Source organism: Dermochelys coriacea, chromosome 14, assembly GCF_009764565.3.
Source record: "Dermochelys coriacea isolate rDerCor1 chromosome 14, rDerCor1.pri.v4, whole genome shotgun sequence".
Lineage (NCBI taxonomy): Eukaryota > Metazoa > Chordata > Testudines > Dermochelyidae > Dermochelys > Dermochelys coriacea.
The window spans coordinates 36403957-36421164 of record NC_050081.1 but is presented as its reverse complement, the minus strand read 5'-3'; the positions used below and the strand labels follow the sequence as shown (position 1 = coordinate 36421164).

Genomic DNA, 17208 nt, shown 5'->3' with positions numbered 1-17208 from the left:
CGGAGTCAGGACTCCTGGGTTCCATCTCTAGTCCATTCTCCCTCCTGTTCTCTTAGCTTGAGTAATTCAGCCCAGTCACTCCCATGCACCTAGACTGAGAGATTTATCATTGTCTCCATGTTTCCTCCTCCTGAGCCTAAATGGGAAGGGATGGGATGGTTTAACACATCCCCTTTCAAAATGGTTCAACCCAGTCCTAGCACACCCACCCCCAGCAACAGAATGGTTCAGCCACATCTCTGCCCTGTAAATAATTCAGCCCACTGCACCCACCTTTAACAAAAATGGTAGAGTCCAGCGTTTCCCCTCTAATGGTACAACCGAATCTCACTGCTCCCAGACCTGAATGGTTTAGCCCAGCCTCCCGCCACTGTGGTGTCCCCCCCAGCTAAGTGGTTTATCCCAGACTATTCTATTCTTAATCGTTCCTCCCCCTTCTCATTCTGCCTCCCCCCATCTTTTAATGGTTTATTCTGCCTCCCCACTCTATTTCTCTCTATGGTTTCTTCTCCCCCCACTCAGTGGTTTCTCCCAGTTGCCGGCAGACACCCCCCCCCCCAGCTCTCAGTGGTTTATTCCCACCTTCCGCCATGGTTTCTCCCAGATTTCTCCCGCCTGGGTTCTCAGTGGTTTCTTCCAGTCACAGTGGTTTGCTCCGCCCCCCTCCCCCTCGGGCCTGCAGAGTGGTTCTTCCCGCTTCCCTCCCGGTGCTGCGGGACGGCGGCCGGGCCGGGACATGCCCCGCAAGAGGCCGTTCAGCGCCAAGCAGAAGAAGAAGCAGCTGCAGGACAAGAGGGAGCGGAAACGGGGTGAGGTGGGGGCCACGGCCACCAGCATCTGGGCACCGACCCCTCCTCTCCCCCCCGCCAACATCTGGGCACCGGCCCCCCCCACCCCCGCCAACATCTGCGCACTGACCTTCCCCCTCCCTCCACAAGCATCTGGGCACCGACCCCCTTCCCAATATTCGGAGACTGACTCCTTCTCCCCACCCTCTCCTGTTCCCAACAAAACTGTATCCTTACAAAAAAATACATCTCTCCACCCCAGTGTTGGGGGATCCCCACTGTCACCCCAAAACATCTGGGCACTGACCTTTCCCTCTCCCCACCCCAACAACGGGGGGCTGACCCAAGCCCGGGGGCCCCTGGCGCGGGGCGGCGGTGGGGGGATTTCCTGGGGGGAGTTAGGCGGGGGAGAGGCCTCGGCGTGTCCCAGGGCCCTGTAGAAACTTAGACAACCTCGCTGGGCCCGAAGGCCCTGTCTCCGGGCAAAACAATCGAGTGCTCTCCCCTGGGGCTGCGCTGTGGCAATCAGGCCCCGGTCTAGGAAGACCCCAGCTCAGCTTGGCCTCTGGGGGTAGCCGATCCCGGAGCTGCAAGCCATGCCCTGGGCATGTCTCACCCGCTCCTCTGCATAAGTCTGGCTCTGGACTCAGCCCCCTGGAGAGAGAGCGCATGCAGCCTGGTGCCTGTTCTTAAAGCATCGAAGACAGCAAACAAGGAAATTGCTAGGCAAAAAACTCAGTGAGGGCTCTACAATAGAGAATAAGCTACGTTAAAGGGGTAGCAACTGGGGCTGGATCAGAGCTGGCACCCCCTAGAGGGGAAAGGCCCCATGTCCTAGTCCCTGCCCCCCTGAGCTAGCCAATCCCCTACCCTGGGGCTGGATTGGAGCTGTTGCCCCCCTAGAGGGGAAAGGCCCTATATCCCCAAACTGAGATGCACAGTTGGACTTTTGGCACCTAGACAATAAGCTAAGGCAATTCCCTGGCAAAAAGCTTTGTGAGGCTTGGAAAATGAGCTGTGTTAAAGCCCTGTTGCCCAGAATTCAGGTGGCAGCCAGTCGAGAGCACCAATGTGCAGGACTCTCTCGTCTGTGCCTTGCCAAGGAGCATGTCCCTGGCATGCGGCACCAGCCCTGGCACCTTCCGAGGTCTTCACAAGTGGGGCCATGGATCAGTGTGGCCAGGGCATTTGTTCAGAAGGGCAGCTGTGGTTGCCTAAGGTATTTCCAGCTGCTGTTGCTACTTGAGTGTCGGGCACAGTGCTAGGGGGCACAGTGCTAGGGGGCGCTGTGCCGCAGGGAGCTGGGTGGGGGCGCTCTCCCTTTGCAAAAAAGAAAAGGAGGACTTGTGGCACCTTAGAGACTAACAAATTTATTTGAGCATAAGCTTTCGTGAGCTACAGCTTACTAACACGGCTGCTACCCTGAAACCTCCCTTTGCAGTCAGGGTGATCCCCAATATGGCACTAGGGGGCGCTGTGCTGCAGGGAGCAGTACGGGGCTCCCCACGCTGCGCCATGCTGTGTGGTTGTGTTAATGGCTTGCCTCTAACCCAGGGCTGAGTGGATGGTGGTGCCCTGCATTAGGGAGTCCTGACTGTTGATGCTGAGGCAGGCTGCAAGTCAGCATTCCTCGGCCCTGCCTCACAAACAGGCTGGGAGCCACTGATAAGAGGCCCCACCCTGGCCACACTAATCTTTCCCCCCCCCCACCACCTTCATTCAGCCGCTGGCTGACCCTCAGTTCTGCCGCTGACATCCTCTTGGGGCACCTCGGAAATTCCTGCCTGTGGCAATCCTTCACGCAACTCCAGTTCAGAGTAACGGTGTGGCAGAGACTAGGATAGAACCCAGGTGTCCTGCTTTCCAGTCCCATCCTCCCCACTCCCCTCACAGAGCTGGGGCGAGAACCCAGGAATCCTGGCTCCCAGCCCCCCCGCCCCCCAACCCACTAGATCCTTCCCCCCTCCCCCCCATTTCATGAGGAATGATGCCATCTCCTCTGCAGTCTCTGAGGGGGATGGAGTCTCTCGTGGGTGGGAGACTGGATCCAGCCCCCACCTCTGTTGCCGCAGAAATGCGACACCTTGCAAGCGTCCCCAGCTTTGAGCAGCCCTGACACAGCGTTACGTGCCCTGCAGGGCTGCATTGCAGAGCCTGGGTCTGACCTTGGGGCCTTGATCTGTGGACGACGCTGCCTTGGGCCATGGGCCGGCTCGCAGCCAGCGCCCCCTAGTGGGAAAAGGTCCCTGACTCTGCCCTCTCTGTGCCCCAGGTCTGCCTGATGGCGTGAGGTCGAGCTCCAACAGCCGGAGTGGCAGCCATGAGCGGCGGGAGGACCAGACGGACACGTCGGACAGCGAGTCTCTGTCCCTGCACGTCCGGAAACTCAACCAGCAGCCAGCAGTCCGCAGGCTGGGGGAGCGCAGCTATGACCCCAACAGGTAAAGAGGGGCGGTGATCGGGGGAAACTGAGGCACAGAGCTGGGTCACACACAGAGCTTGTGGCAGAATCAGGTGTAGAACCCAAGGGTCTTGATTCCCAGCTCCTTTGTTCTAACCACTAGATCCTGCTCCCTTTTCAGAGGGATAGAACCCAGGTGTCCTGGCTTCCAGCCCACCCTGCTTCAACCCGCTGGACCCCACTGCCCTCTCAGAGCTAGAGATAGAACCCAGGAGTCCTGGCTCCCAGCCCCCTCCCGGCCTCCAACCTACTAGTCCCCATTCCCCTCCCAGAGCTAGGGATAGAATCCAGGAGTCCTGGCTCCCCCTCACCTGCTTGCTCTGTTACCCCTGTTGATAGCTGCAGTGGGATGAATTTGGGCCAATCTGCCGCTCCGGGGTTGGCTCTGAGGTCTGCCCCCTCCTGGGCAGGTCTAGCCTGGCTGCTGGACGGGGGGTTCTCGTGGAGGGGGAGAGCGGTTTACCTCGGCCTTTCTGCTTACCCTGGTGTTCAAGGCCCAGATCCTGCTGCACTGAAGGGGGCTCAACTCCATGGCCCACCCAGGGCCCTATGGCCTTTGAGGCCCTATGTGATGAGTCCAGCTGTGGTAGATCCACTGCGGAGAGGGGGCTGGGTCGGGGGGGGTCTCCCTACTGGGTCGGAGAGAGCTCCCCCCAGCACACACAGTGCCCCTGCTCATCCGTCTCAGCCCTGCTTCTGCAGGGATCTGCCTCTGGGGGCAGGGGGGAGCTGGTGCTCCATGGCCAGTTCGGCCCTCAGTTTCCCTGATGAGGCTGCCAGCGTGGGGGGCTGGTTGGTGCTGGGGTATGGGGTGGGGACAGGGTGCCTGCCCTGTGGGGGGCTGGGCTCAGACCCCCACAGCGTTACACCCAGACAGCAATGATCACATCGGGTACCAGTGCCCGTAAATGGGAAAGGACCCATGAGCCGACCAGTCCCCCTACACTGGGATGGGATGGGAGCCAGCGTCCCCTAGAGAGGAAAGGCCCCATGTGCCATTCTCCGCCCCCCCAACCCCGCCAGTCTCTTCTGGCTAGCATTAGATCAAGCCAGTGTGACCAACTGGCTGAGACACTTCTCATCAGATCTGAAGCTAAGCAGGGTTGGCTTGGGTCTGGATGCGGGTGGGAGACCCAGATGGGCAGTGCTGGGACCCCCCTTTGGGGAGGAGAACTGGGACAATTAGGATCTCTGCCCCTGGGTCTCCCAGCTGGCCTGATGCTCTGCAACTTCCCCCTGCTGCCAGGTACCGGCTTCACTTTGAGCGCGAGAGCCGGGAGGAGCTGGAGCGGCGAAAGAAGGTGGCTCAGGAAAAGATCCTGGAGCCTGTCCCAGAAAGTGAGAAGGAGCTGGACATACAGGATGTCTACAGATCCGGATCCGGTGAGCAAGGGGCTGCAGTGGGGAGGGGACATCGCCCGGAGGGGCCAGGACCCTCCTGAATTCGTCTCCTGCCTCTGTCTGTGCAAACATCCTGTGATGGGGAGTTCCCCAGGCTGCCCTCCTCCTGCTGACGCCTTGCTTTGTGTGGAACTTGGATCTGGCTGATGTGTGGTCACGGCGGAGGTGGGGAATAATGGCTGAGGACCATGTATGGGGGATGGAATCTCGGTTCCCGGGGGCCAGCTCCCATCCGTTGGGGTTGCTGGATGGCCCTTTCACAACTTCTCAAGATTGGGATCCCTCCATACTGACCTCCCCCCTACCCCCCGGTGTGTCTGCTTCTTCCCCCCCACCAGTGCTGGATTTCCCCAAGCGCCCCCCCTGGAGCTACCAGATGAGCAAAGAGCAGCTGCTGCTGCGGGAGGAGAAGTGTTTCCGGGACTATCTGGAGGGAATCTACAGCACCTACCAGCCCAGCCAACTCAGCTACTTTGAGCATAACCTGGAGGTGAGCGGGGGACATGGGGCCTTTCCCCTTTGTGGGACACCGGGTCTGATCCAGCCCCAGGATGAAGAGACTGGCTGACTCAGGGGCTTTCCCCTCTCCTCTTGCCTTGCAGACCTGGCGTCAGCTGTGGCGGGTGCTGGAGATGTCAGACATTATCCTGCTCATCACAGACGTCCGTCATCCGGTAAGGACCCCTTCTCTGCCTGGGATCCCAGGGCAGAGGGGCGGGGACAGCTTGTGGGGAGGGGGGGTTGGAGAGCCTCACTCCCAGCCACCAGGGTTCTTGGGGTCCTGCTGTGGGGGTAGCTCAGGAGCCCTGTCCCAAGGCGGCCCCCACAGGACACAAGAGATTGGAGGAATTACCCCAGGGGCTTTTGGGGGTCCTTTACAAATTGTGGGGGGAACCTGAGGTCTCCCTTCTCTTGGCATCTGGACATGACCCTGTGGGTCATTGGGTCCCTTCCTGCATCCCAGTGTTACAGGGTATCAAACCAGGATACTGCTCCCCTTCCCACGTCTGTAAAGCCCCTGCGTGATCTCTGCTTCCCACCCTCAACGGGTGTCGTCCCGGCCCGAAGTTGCTGCCACCCCTGCTTCTGAAAGTGATCGGATTGAAGGGGGCAGCACGGATCGGGCGGTGACCATTGCTGACCACTACAACCTCCCAGAGATGGGCACAGAACCCAGGAGTCCTGGTTCCCAGTCCCTTCTGCTCTAACCACTAGACCCCACTCCCCTCCCAGAGCTGGGGATAGAACCCAGGGGTCCTAACTCCCAGCCCTCCCATTCTAACCCACTGAAGCAGACTCCCTTGGCTCAGCCATCCCCGTCTGCCCCCCACCAGGTCATTAACTTCTCCCCTGCGCTGTACGACTTTGTGACCAAAGAGATGAGGAAGAATCTGATCCTGGTGCTGAACAAGATCGACCTGGCGCCGCCGGCGCTGGTGGTGGCCTGGAAGCACTACTTCCAGACCCTCTTCCCCCAGGTGCACATCATCTGCTTCACCTCCTACCCCCAGCAAAGCCAGGATCCCAGCACAGGTAATACCTCTGCTTATGGGCGCCGGCCCCGATTCGGCTCCAGAGTGGGGGCGTGGCTGCCTCAGGGAATGGGACCCGGGGCCTTTCCTCGCTAGGGGGCGCCAGGTCTGATCAGCCCCAGGGCGGGGGACTGGCTGGCTCAGGGTTTGGGGAATGGGACTCTGCGCCTTCCCCCTGTAGGAGGTGCCGGCTTCAATCTGGCTGCAGATGAGTTAGTGTCTGGGTATTGGGATGTGACACCGGAAAACTTTTTAGTACTGAGCTGGAAATGGGGGATAGAACCCAGGAGTTCTGGCTTCCACCCCCCATTTCTCTACCCCACTAAGCCCCACTCCCCTCCCTGAGACAGGGATAGAACTCAGGAGTCCTGCCTCCCTGCCCCCCCTGCTCTAACCACTAGACCCCACTCCCCTCCCTCAGCCAGGGATGGAACCCAGGAGTCCTGGCCCCTAGTCAAACCTCTGGCTTCTTCCTGTTCGTGCGTCAGTGTTTAAGAAACGGCGGAAACGGAGGAAGGGCAGGAGCACGGCCATGGGACCAGAGCAGCTGCTCCACGCTTGCGAGACCATCACTGCTGGGAAAGGTGAGGACCCCGCAGCTTCCCATTCAGCCTGGGGGGGTCCCCAATCCATTGCTCTGTTACAGGGTGCCGTTCGCCTGCACAGGGTCCCGAAGCTCTTTCTGGGTTGCAAGGATTGCTAACCCGGCGCTGAGATGCAGCCACCTCTGGGGTGGGGCAGCTGGGGACCAGCTTGGCTGTTTAGGAAGGGATGGCAACCCCCCCCTGGGTGATGGGGACTGCATGGGGTATTTTAGGCAGGCAGAAAAGGAATGGGTTGACTTGGAATTTGGCTTGCACACCAGGGTTCTCTCCATGAGTCCTGGAATTGGTTGGACCATTTATAACACCCTCTTAGGGTCATCACTGTCTTATCCCCTGCCCTGCTCTACAGCTCCTCCTGGTGCCATAAGGGGGTCAGCACTCACTGCAAGGGGAGAGCCTGCCCCCTGCCACCCCCGGGGCCATCTCCCATCCACACCTTGAGTGGAGCACACCCTGCTTAGCTTCCCACACACTTGCGCAGCCCTAGGGTGTGTGTTACAGGGTCATTGGTTGGCCTCTTTTCGACCCTTTTGCCCTCCTCAGTGGACCTGAGCAGCTGGAAGGAGAAGATTGCGCGGGACGCGGCCAGCGCCCACCTGCCCGCTGAGGTCTCGGACGAGGAGGAGGATGACGATGAAGGGGCGGCCGTGCTGGTGGAACACCAGACTGATGTGGCCATGGATGTTGGGGTTCCTTCCCAGGAGCTCTACAAGGACGGCGTTCTTACTGTGGGCTGTGTGGGTGAGAGCACCCCCCACCGGAGGGGGGGAAGGGGGTCATACTCCTGATCTGCTGCTTGGGGCCCCTTTGGGCCGCTGAGGATTGCGGGACAGTGGCTGGATAATGGGTGCAGGGGAAGGGGTGTCTGGGTGGAGGACAAGGGATTGCCATGGGGTTTTGAGGGGGCATGTGAGGGGGGATGGTGTCCAGGCAGTTGGGAAAATTGGGGGGTGGCTGCTGTGGAAGAGGGTTTGAAGAAAAGAGGTGGTGCGGGTTGGGGAGGGGAGTGCTTGGTTGGGGGCAGTGCATGAAGGGGAGACACAGGATGTCTTGCGGATGGGGAGAAGGGGGCGTGCAGGGCGGATGGCTGGTGGATTGGGGACAAAATGGGGGTTGGGGAGCTGGATCAGAATTGGGGAGGACCTTGGTGGGGGGTGGCTTTTTCTGAATGGGGGCGGGGCCTTGGGGGGCTCCATCCACATTGTGACCCCGCCCCCTCCCCCAGGGTTCCCCAACGTGGGCAAATCGTCACTGATGAACGGGCTGGTGGGGCACAAGGTGGTGAGCGTGTCCCGGACGCCCGGCCACACCAAGTACTTCCAGACCTACTTCCTGACCCCCACCGTGCGCCTCTGCGACTGCCCCGGCCTCATATTCCCCTCCCTGGTGCACAGGGAGCTCCAGGTACCGCCCTTCAGCCAGCTTGGGGGGGAGGGGGAAGAGTTTAGTGGTTAGAGCCTGGGGAGGAGGGGGCTGGGAGCCGGGCTCCTGGGTTCCATTCTCTTCCCCTACCCGTACATCAGTTTCCCCCGTATGTAATACTGGGAATGCCAAATCCCTGGTCATGGCGGCAGTGAGACATCTTCCCCCTGCTGGCGGATGCTGGCATTACACCCAGTCTTCCTGCCCTAGCTGAGCGCTGCTTCTTGTCGCTTCTTGCAGATCCTGTGTGGCATCTACCCCATCTCCCAGATCCAGGAGCCCTACAACGCCGTGGGGTACCTGGCCAGCCGCATCCCCATCCAAGCCCTGCTCAAGCTGCGCCACCCCAATACCGAGGAGGGCAAGCCCGAGACCCGGTGGTGCGCCTGGGACATCTGTGAAGGTGAATGGGGTCTGAGCGCTAGGGGACGCCGTGCTGCAGGGAGCAGGACAGCGGCTCAATAAGGGGCGCTCTCCCCTGGCAGTCAGTGCTGGGGCTAGGGGGCGCTGTGCTACAGGGAATCGGGACGAGGTTCAGTAGGGGGCGCTCTCCCCTGGCAGTCAGTGCTGGTCCCAGTGCGGCGCTAGGGGGCACTGTGCTTCGGCGAACACCACGGGGAGGGGGTCAGTAGGGGGCGCTCTCCCCTCACAGTCCATGCTGACCCCATCTCGCCCTCTTTCCCCAGCCTGGGCTGAGAAACGCGGTTACAAGACGGCCAAAGCAGCTCGTAACGACGTGTACCGAGCTGCCAACAGCATCCTGCGGCTGGCGGTGGACGGGCGCCTCTGCCTCTGTCTGCGGCCTCCCGGCTACTCCACTCAGAAAGGTACTGGGCTGGGGAGGGGACAGCCCTCCCAGGGCATTGTGGGTATTTACCCAGCATCCCTCTGGAAGTCTGGGCAGGAGGGCCAGATCCTACCAATCGAATGGAAGGTTGCCTGTAATGGCCACGGGAAGGGGAGTAGCCAATGACAAGTCGTGTTGGGCTAGTGATTTTTCTACCTCGCTTGCCCTCCTCAGGGAAAGGCCAGGAATGGCTGGGAATTCATCCCAGTGACTCGGCACCGTCTTCATGACAGAATTTTCATCTCAGCCTCTCAGCAAAAGGCGGATGAGTTTTTAAGGCTCATTTATCCCGATATCCAACCTACTAGTAATTCTAAAATCCTTCCCTCTCCACCTCGGCGATTATTGACATTGTTGCTATTTTAGAGCAAGATCCAAGGGCTGGAAGTTGACGCCAGACAGATTCAGGGTGGAAAGACGTACATTTTGAACAGTGAGGGGCATTGGCCATTGAGGCCGTTTACCAAGGGCTGTGGTGGGTCATGGGCAGCTTTTAAATCAACGTTGGATGTTTGTTTGTTTTTTAAAAGGGCTGCTCTCGTTCATGCAGATTAAACCAGGGCCTGTGTTATGCAGGTGGTCAGGCAAGAGGATGTTGGCCTGAGAATTCGTTAATGAAGTTAGCGAGCAATGATTTTTACTCATTGCTAACAAGTCTCTGCTCTTTTAAGTTTATGTATAATAATCAGTAGTAGTTAAGTGACTGCTTTTTTCGTGCTCACCACAGAAGTGTGCTGTATAAATGTTACAGTTCACATACTCGTGTGTTACGGTGCGTGTGTGTGCACACATATAGAAAATCTAAGAGATGAGTGAAAATCAGAATTACTATAATGCAGGAAATTCTGATAATTTGCTTTTTTTTTTTTTTAATTTGAATCTGGTTGAAAAAAATCAAAAAATTTTTGAAGATGGTTGTGGGGTCTAGTGGTTAGAGTGGGGGTTCTGGGTGCCAGGATTCCTGGGTTCTATCCCCAGCTATGGGAGAGGAGTGTGTGTGTGGGGGGGGTCCTCATGGATTAGAGCGGGGGGGCTGGGAGTCAGGACTCCTGGATTCTAGGGCTGGCTCTGGGCAGGGAGTAAGGTCTAGTGGTTAGAGCCAGAGGGCTGGGAGCCTGGACTCCTGGGTTCTATCCCCAGCTATGGGAGAGGAGTGTGTGTGTGTGTTTGTGTGTGGTGGGGGGGAGGGGGTCTCATGGATTAGAGTGGGGGGGCTGGGAGTCAGGACTCCTAGATTCTAGGGCTGGCTCTGGGCAGGGAGTAAGGTCTAGTGGTTAGAGCCGGAGGGCTGGGAGCCTGGACTCCTGGGTTCTAGTCCTGGCTCCAGGAGGGGAGTGGGGTCTAGTGGTTAGCGCATGGTGATGTACCCTCGCAGCTCACCCCTGACCATCTGTCTGTCCCCCCAGCCATGTGGGAGCACCATCCCGAGACGGCAGAGATTGCCGCCCTGCAGGAGGCTCACCGCAAGCACAGCCGGCGCAGTTCAGAGGAAGAGGAGGAGGAAGAGGAGATCTCCAGCTCTGGGGAGGAGGAGGATGAGGAGAAGGACCGTGATGCTGATGAGGAAGAGGAGGAGGAGGAGGAGGAGGAAGAGCCAGCTGCCTCCAGTGCGGAAGGGAGCAGCACCCCAGCCCAGGCCCCACCCAGGAGGGTGCTGAAGGGGAAACTCTCAAGCCGGAACTTGTTTGCTTTGCTGGGGGAGGATGAATGTTAGTGGCTCCCCTTGCTGGACAGATTGAGAAAGGGGGGGGAGGAGCACCTGGCTACAGGCTCCGCCCCCTGCCTTGGCTGAGCTCCACCCCCCCCCCATTCTCCATGCTCTATAGCCTCTGTATATGAATAAAGGTGATGTTTATTTCCAGACCCGCTTCCATCATTGGCTGGGACACTGGTCTCCCTCCCCAGCCATTGGTGCATCTATCCCAGGATCTCCATCTCCCTCCTGCATCACACCAATGGGCCTAATATCCTGCTTCTTCAGATAAGACCCATGGGCCCACCTAGCCTTGGTATCCTGCCTTCCCTGATCAGATCCATGAGTCCATGTAGCTCAATATCCCAGCCTGGTCTTTCCTGCCCTGGCTCAGAGCAATGGTCTCTGCTCAGGCCTGTTCATTTTGGATCATTTTTGTTTATAAAAAAGGCTAGTTCCTTTTAGTCTTCAAACCTTGGTTTGCTGCAGAAGCATCCTGCTCCCCATTTTCCTGTGGAACTCCCTGCCACAACATTTTTGCCCATACTGCTCATGCACCATGAAGCAGAGAGCCACTCCCAAGTTCAAGCAAGTGCTGGTTTTGCTGAAATATCTGCTCCAGAGGTCGAAGTGAAGACTGATCGCTGGGGCTCTGTTTGGGCAGCATTGTAACCCTTTTCCCCTCCTCGGGCAAACTGGTCACCTGGGACTGAACCCCTCCCCCCCGGTCCCTTGTTTGAAATGCTCCATTGGAAGTGTCCGAGTTTTGGGCACGTGGCTGCCCTGGCAGCAGCCCAAAGCAGGGGCACCAGAAAGGGGGGCCGTGACCCCTCCACTTCTTACTGGCCCTAAGTGCGAGTGATGGGGGGGTGCCTCAGGGAGAAGGGGAAGAGTCGGGGCGGGGCCTCAGAGGGGAAGGGATGGTACAAGGGGGTGGGGCCCTGGTCCCTGACCCCCCTTCTTTTAGGGATCTCCCGTCACCCTTGGCCCAAAGGCCGCATCCAAAGCACTCATAAATTGCATCAGTTTTTTTTTTTAAATCAGCAAATCAACGCAGATGTCTGCGATTTGGGGAGGAGCTTGTGTCGTCCCCACCAGCCGAAGAGGAATCGCTCCTTCGTCTGTTAGCTTTGTCCTCACCTTTAACCTATGGAGAGAAGGCAGCCTTCAATGCCTCCCACGAATTACTTCTCTGGTCCTTGAGTTGCATGTCATTAGAACAGGCCTTGTCGTGATCGATCCAAGGAGCTCAGTCGGTGTAGCTTAACAAAGAGATGGTTATGGGGGAGCTTGGTCACGGTCTCTAAGTCCCTGCATGGGGAACAACTATTTTAATAATGGGCTTGTCAGTCCAGCAGAGAAAGGCCTAACAATATCCAATGGCTGGGAGTTGATATTTTTAAATCAAGCCTGGGTGTTTTTCTAAAAGCTCTGCTCTAGGAATTATTTTAGGGAGTTTCTTTGGCCTGTGCTGTACGGGAAGTTGGATTAGGTAGTCAGTGATCCTTTCTGGTCTTGAATCTAGGAATGCATAGGTTGGGGGAGTGGAGGGGCAGCCAAATGTTTTGAACCATGTTTCTTCTCATAACGGTTCTGAGATGCAGCCACTTGGGGGGCAGGGCAGCTGGGGAAACAGTTGCAGGATGACGTTGCATTGGCATCATTCATCCAGCCCTGAGATGCAAGTTGGGAGCTGGATAACAGCCACACAGTGACGCTGCACAGAGATACTGCTCATCCAGCGCTGAGATGCAGCCACTTCTGGGGTGGAGCAGCTGGAGGACATTTGCATAGCAACACTGTGCAGGGATCACTCGTCCAGCACGGAGATGCAGCCACTTCTGGGGTGGAAGGCAGCAGCTATTTAACTACCACTAAGCACTGAACCATGGCAATTTAGGACAAGAAGGGATGGGGGAATCCAGTGAAAACCACAGGATGAATTCCAGGGACGGCAATACATATTTGCCTCAGCTGGGATCGAGCCAACACAACGCAGTCAATCCAGCCTTGCAAAAAAAGGAACCAGCCACATATTATCTGAAATTAGGCAAAGTAAAAATGCCCCCCACTGAGCCCCCACCCCGCTCCCTGCAGCAGAGCGCCCCCTAGCGCTGCACTGGGGCATTGGGGTCAGTACTGACTGCCAGGGCAGAGCGGAGGGGGCTGGAGGGAGGGGGAATGACCAGCAGAGGGTCAGGGCTGTGCTGAGTCCCGCCTAGGCGGGGGAGAGCTGGGGGAACCCGAGGGGGCAGGTGCAGGAGGAAGGGGTGTCCCCCCCCGCGCCCCATGGTGTGCGGCAGAGCCTGGCAGGCTGGGGAACTACATTTCCCAGAGGCCTTTGCTGCTGCTGCAGCTACGTCAGCTGGGGGCTGGGCCGGGCGGGAAGAGGCTGCAGCTGTTGGTGTCTCCATGTGACTGAGGTCCGGGGAAAACGGGGGAGGGGGCTGGGGGGGTACAGCCAGGAAGGGGATCTAGGGGGTAAATAAGGGGGACTGGAGAAAGAAGGCTGAGGGGCTGGGAGGGGGATCTGCGAGAGGAGGCTGGTAGGAGGATGGGGGGGAGGGGATCTGGGAGGGGGCTGGCAGGGGAGGGGAGAATAGAGATGGAGGAGGGGGCTGGTGGGGAGGGGATCTGGGGAGGGGGCTGGCAGGGAAGGGGAGAATAGAGATGGCGGAGAGGGCTGGTGGGGAGGGGATCTGGGGAGGGGGCTGGCAGGTGAGGGGAGAATAGAGATGGCGGAGGGGACTGGCGGGGAGGGGATCTGGGGAGGGGGCTGGCGGGGAGGGGAGAATAGAGATGGAGCAGGGGGCTGGCGGGGAGGGGATCTGGGGAGGGGGCTGGCATGGGAGGGGAGAATAGAGATGGCGGAGGGGACTGGCGGGGAGGGGATCTGGGGAGGGGGCTGGCAGGGGAGGGGAGAATAGAGATGGAGGAGGGAGCTGGCAGGGGAGGGCATCTGGGGAGGGGGCTGGCAGGGGAGGGGAGAATAGAGATGGAGGAGGGGGCTGGCGGGGAGGGGATCTGGGGAGGGGGCTGGCAGGGGAGGGGAGAATAGAGATGGCGGAGGGGGCTGGCGGGGAGGGGATCTGGGGAGGGGGCTGGCAGGGGAGGGGAGAATAGAGATGGCGGAGGGGGCTGGCAGGAGAGGGGAGAATAGAGATGGAGGAGGGGACTGGCGGGGAGGGGATCTGGGGAGGGGGCTGGCAGGGGAGGGGAGAATAGAGATGGCGGAGGGGGCTGGCAGGAGAGGGGAGAATAGGTCTGGAGGAGGGGACTGGCGGGGAGGGGATCTGGGGAACGGGTGGCAGGGGAAAAGATAGGAGTCTGGCGGAGGGGGCTGGGAGGGGAGGGGTATATAAGGGCTGGAGATGAAGGAGGATTTTGGAGGGGATGGGGGTTTAACAAGGAGGTGGGAGATGTTCTGTTGGGGTGATCTGAGGGAAGCAGGTCTAACCCTATGGGGGGGGAGCAAGAGAGCAGCAGGGCCCCATTCTGGTATTGTGGGGGGAAGGGGTCTGCTGCCCCTTTTGGAAGAATAACAAAGCCCAGAAACTCCCTGTTTTTTGGGGACAGATCCCAGCTGTGTGTGTGTGTGTGTGGAGTTGCTAGAAATGGGGTGGATTGTGAAAGTGCCCCCACCTGGGGTAATTGCTGGAGGCAGCATGGAGCTGGCTGGGGGAGGGGCAGCTAACAGCCCCTTAGGGGACTGGCTGCCTCCCCTCAAGTATTTTCCCCCATTCCAGATCTGCCCCCCACCACGATGTCAGCCCAGGTGAAGGATAAAGAGGCTTTCCAGAGGCTCAGCTTCCTCTACCAGGTGAAGTTGGTGCCCCCTAGTGCTGGGATCCCAGCGGGGACGGGGGTTACACCCCTAAGAGAGACCCTGGGAGCAATTCCCCCTAGCCCCAGGGCTGTGGGTCTCTGGAGCCTGGGGAGGGGGGATTTCTGGGGCTCCCTCCAGGATTCCTGAATAGAGCATGGGGAAAGAGGGTTGGAGTGTCTGCATGTGGGGTGGGGGTTGGGAGGGATTGGAGGAAGGGGTGACTGGGAGGGAGGGGATTGGTAGGGCAAAGGGTTCATGTGGAACCGGGGAAGATGGGGGGGGGGGAGAGTGATATGGGACTGGGCGAGGGGAGTTTGGATGGAGATGAGGCTGGGGGAGAGGGGAATCGGTGGGAGGGGGAACTGGTGGGGGGAGATGGGGTTGGGGGATCAGTGGGACTGGGGGTAGCAACATGGGGCTGGGGGAGGGGAGATCGGTAGGATGACATGGGCGAGGGGGTAATGGTGGGGTGATGTGGGGCTGGGAGGAGATTGACGTGGGGCTAGGGGAGGGAAGGTTTGGAGGCGACATGGAGCAGGGGGAGATGTGGGGCTGTTTCCCTCACTCTGCATCTCTTTTTTCCCCCCGCCCACTCCTCAGGCGGCTCACTGCGTCCTCGCCCAGAACCCCGAGAACCAGGCCCTGGCGCGATTCTACTGCCATGCACAGCGCAGCATCAGCCGCAGGCTCGTTCTGAGACAGTGAGTGTCGGGGTACGGGGCCTTTCCCCTTGAGGACGCACCAGCTCCCATCTGGCCCCAGGGGGCGGGACACTGGGCCATGGGGCCTTTCCCCTCTAGGAGCCCATCTCCCCAGGCCCAGCCCCTGTCTGTGTTTTCCCCCTCAGGGACCCATCGGTGAAGAGAACCATCTGCAAATCCTGCTCCTCCCTCCTGGTCCCTGGCATCAGCTCCACGGTGCGCCAGAGAAGTGAGTGCCGCCCCCTAGCGGGGAGGGATCAGTACTGCTCTGGGTGGCTGGGAGCCCGGACTCCTGGGTTCTATCCCCAGCTCTGGGAGGGGAGTGGGGCGTAGTGGTTAGAGCGGGAGGGGCTGGGAGTCAGGACCCTAAGAGGGCGATGGGGTCAGGTGGCAAAGCCTCTCCCCATGCATGTCTGTCTGTGCCTGGTCCCTTCCCTGACTCCCCACTCCACCCCCCCAACCAGGGCACCGCGGCCGGCGTTGGTCAGTCATACGGTGTCTCTGCTGTGGCCAGACCAAGCGCTTCCCAAGCAACCCAGGGTATAAGCTGTGGGCGGAGCAGCCTGAGGCTCTGCTGGAGAACCAGCCCCAAGCCGGTGAGAGGGGGCAGCATCCAAAGGGTTAACAGAGGCGGTGTGGGGCTGGAGCCCCTGAGAGGAGGAGTGGGGCATCTGGAGGCAAGACTCAGCAGGGAGGATTGGGTCAGGGGGTTGCTGGGCTCTGGATTGTTTTGTCACTGTGTGGGGAGGGGGCTGGATTGATCTGGGGGGGATTGGTCACAGAGTGGTATGGATTGGGGTGGGGGAAGAGCCGGGATTGGTCTGGGGGGTATGAAGCTTGTATCAGTTGGGGGGGATTGGAGGGAGGAGAAGCTTGGAGGGTCGGTCAGAGCTGGGATTGGTGTGGGATCAGTCCATGGGGAGTTTGGGTGGGGGTGGAATCTGGGATCAGCCAGGAAGGGATTGGGGGTGGGGGAGAGGAGCTGGGTTGTTTTGAGAGGGGTATGGGGATTTCGGGGGGAGCTGGGATTGGTGTGGGGAAGAGCTGGGACTGAACCAAGCGGGGGGACTTTGGGGAGGGGATCTGGCGGTGGGGGAGGAGCTGGGGTTGGCCTGGGGGGTGGGGTAGCCATGTAGGGGGGATATCAGGTTCAAGAGGGGGAGGAGAGAATTTGGGGACAGGGGAGCAGTTAGAATTTTCTGCATCTCCATCTCATCTCTTCCCCTCCAGACCAGAAACCTGCAGCCCCCCAGGATTCCCCGAAGGAGCCCTCAGCACAGAAGGCCAAAACCCGCAGTGTGGCCTCTGGTCTCGAGAGCCGCCCCACTCCACAGGGGACTGCAGAGGCCGGGACCCGGGTGGGGAAAGGTGGCCCAAGCAGGAGGTAACCCCCGGGGATGGCCGTGAGCAGGGGCCAGTGGCTTGGGGCCTGATCCCAGCCGGGGGCTGGTAAGGACAGGCCTGGAGCAGGTTTTAGGAGAATCCATTTGTGAGAGAGATGCCAAGACTGATTTGAAAAGGGGGAGGAAGAGAAATGACTCCCTTGAAACTATCCACTCCTGGGGCACTGGCTGGCTCAGGGGATGGGCAATGGGGTACGGGACCTTTCCCCTCTGTGGGGCACCAGCTCCCATCTCGCCCCAGGATGGGGGACTGGCTGGCTCAGGGGGTGGGGAATGAGACATGGGGCCTTTCCCCTCTAGGGGGCGCTGGCTCCAATCCTGCCCCAGGATGGGGGACTGGCTGGCTCAGGGGGTGGGGAATGAGACATGGGGCCTTTCCCGTCTAGTGGGCGTCAGTTCTGATTCGGTGGGGGTTTTTTGGGGACCTTGTCTATTTATAAACATAAAAACAAATTGCATCTCTGTGTATTTTTAGAAGCACGTTTCCTGCCGCATGATCTTTTATGGGCTTAAAACAAGCTGGTGGGAG

The 17208-nt window shown here is 59.3% G+C and overlaps 2 protein-coding genes and 1 pseudogene across 4 annotated transcripts; all 3 read left to right on the top strand.

Annotated features, from left to right (window-relative positions):
• Positions 1 to 17208, top strand: part of LOC119842653 — a 1040433-nt pseudogene that overhangs the window by 565053 nt on the left and 458172 nt on the right.
• GNL1 (G protein nucleolar 1 (putative)) lies at positions 567 to 10917 on the top strand. Of its 2 annotated transcripts, none has more exons than XM_038372301.2 (12): positions 567 to 809; positions 3061 to 3229; positions 4496 to 4632; positions 4989 to 5140; positions 5253 to 5324; positions 5985 to 6183; positions 6671 to 6766; positions 7331 to 7528; positions 8013 to 8191; positions 8450 to 8612; positions 8896 to 9036; positions 10463 to 10917. In XM_038372301.2, the coding sequence occupies exons 1-12, from the start codon at positions 737 to 739 to the stop codon at positions 10768 to 10770; spliced, it is 1887 nt and encodes a 628-aa protein (XP_038228229.1). In that variant the 5' UTR covers positions 567 to 736; the 3' UTR covers positions 10771 to 10917. The 2 variants fall into 2 exon arrangements, with proteins under 2 accessions (XP_038228229.1, XP_038228228.1); XM_038372300.2 differs by having other exon boundaries at positions 598 to 809; positions 5961 to 6183.
• Positions 13104 to 17141, top strand: RPP21 (ribonuclease P/MRP subunit p21). 2 transcript variants are annotated; one of them, XM_038372368.2, is made up of 6 exons: positions 13104 to 13172; positions 14496 to 14569; positions 15176 to 15276; positions 15423 to 15505; positions 15741 to 15872; positions 16507 to 17141. In XM_038372368.2, exons 2-6 carry the CDS (start codon positions 14513 to 14515, stop codon positions 16662 to 16664), a joined length of 531 nt encoding a protein of 176 aa, XP_038228296.1. In that variant the 5' UTR covers positions 13104 to 13172; positions 14496 to 14512; the 3' UTR covers positions 16665 to 17141. The 2 variants fall into 2 exon arrangements, with proteins under 2 accessions (XP_038228296.1, XP_043353080.1); XM_043497145.1 differs by having other exon boundaries at positions 13167 to 13230; positions 16507 to 16997.

Bases quoted from the DNA above. Each gene is read 5' to 3' on its own strand.
- RPP21 (XM_038372368.2), top strand. From the start codon at position 14,513: ATGTCAGCCCAGGTGAAGGATAAAGAGGCTTTCCAGAGGCTCAGCTTC. The intron at 14,570-15,175 runs GTGAAGTTGGTG...CCCACTCCTCAG, and splicing joins GGCTCAGCTTCCTCTACCAG to GCGGCTCACTGCGTCCTCGC. The intron at 15,506-15,740 runs GTGAGTGCCGCC...CCCCCCAACCAG, and splicing joins CTCCACGGTGCGCCAGAGAA to GGCACCGCGGCCGGCGTTGG.
- GNL1 (XM_038372300.2), top strand. From the start codon at position 737: ATGCCCCGCAAGAGGCCGTTCAGCGCCAAGCAGAAGAAGAAGCAGCTG. The intron at 4,633-4,988 runs GTGAGCAAGGGG...CCCCCCCACCAG, and splicing joins TGTCTACAGATCCGGATCCG to TGCTGGATTTCCCCAAGCGC. The intron at 7,529-8,012 runs GTGAGAGCACCC...CCCCTCCCCCAG, and splicing joins TCTTACTGTGGGCTGTGTGG to GGTTCCCCAACGTGGGCAAA.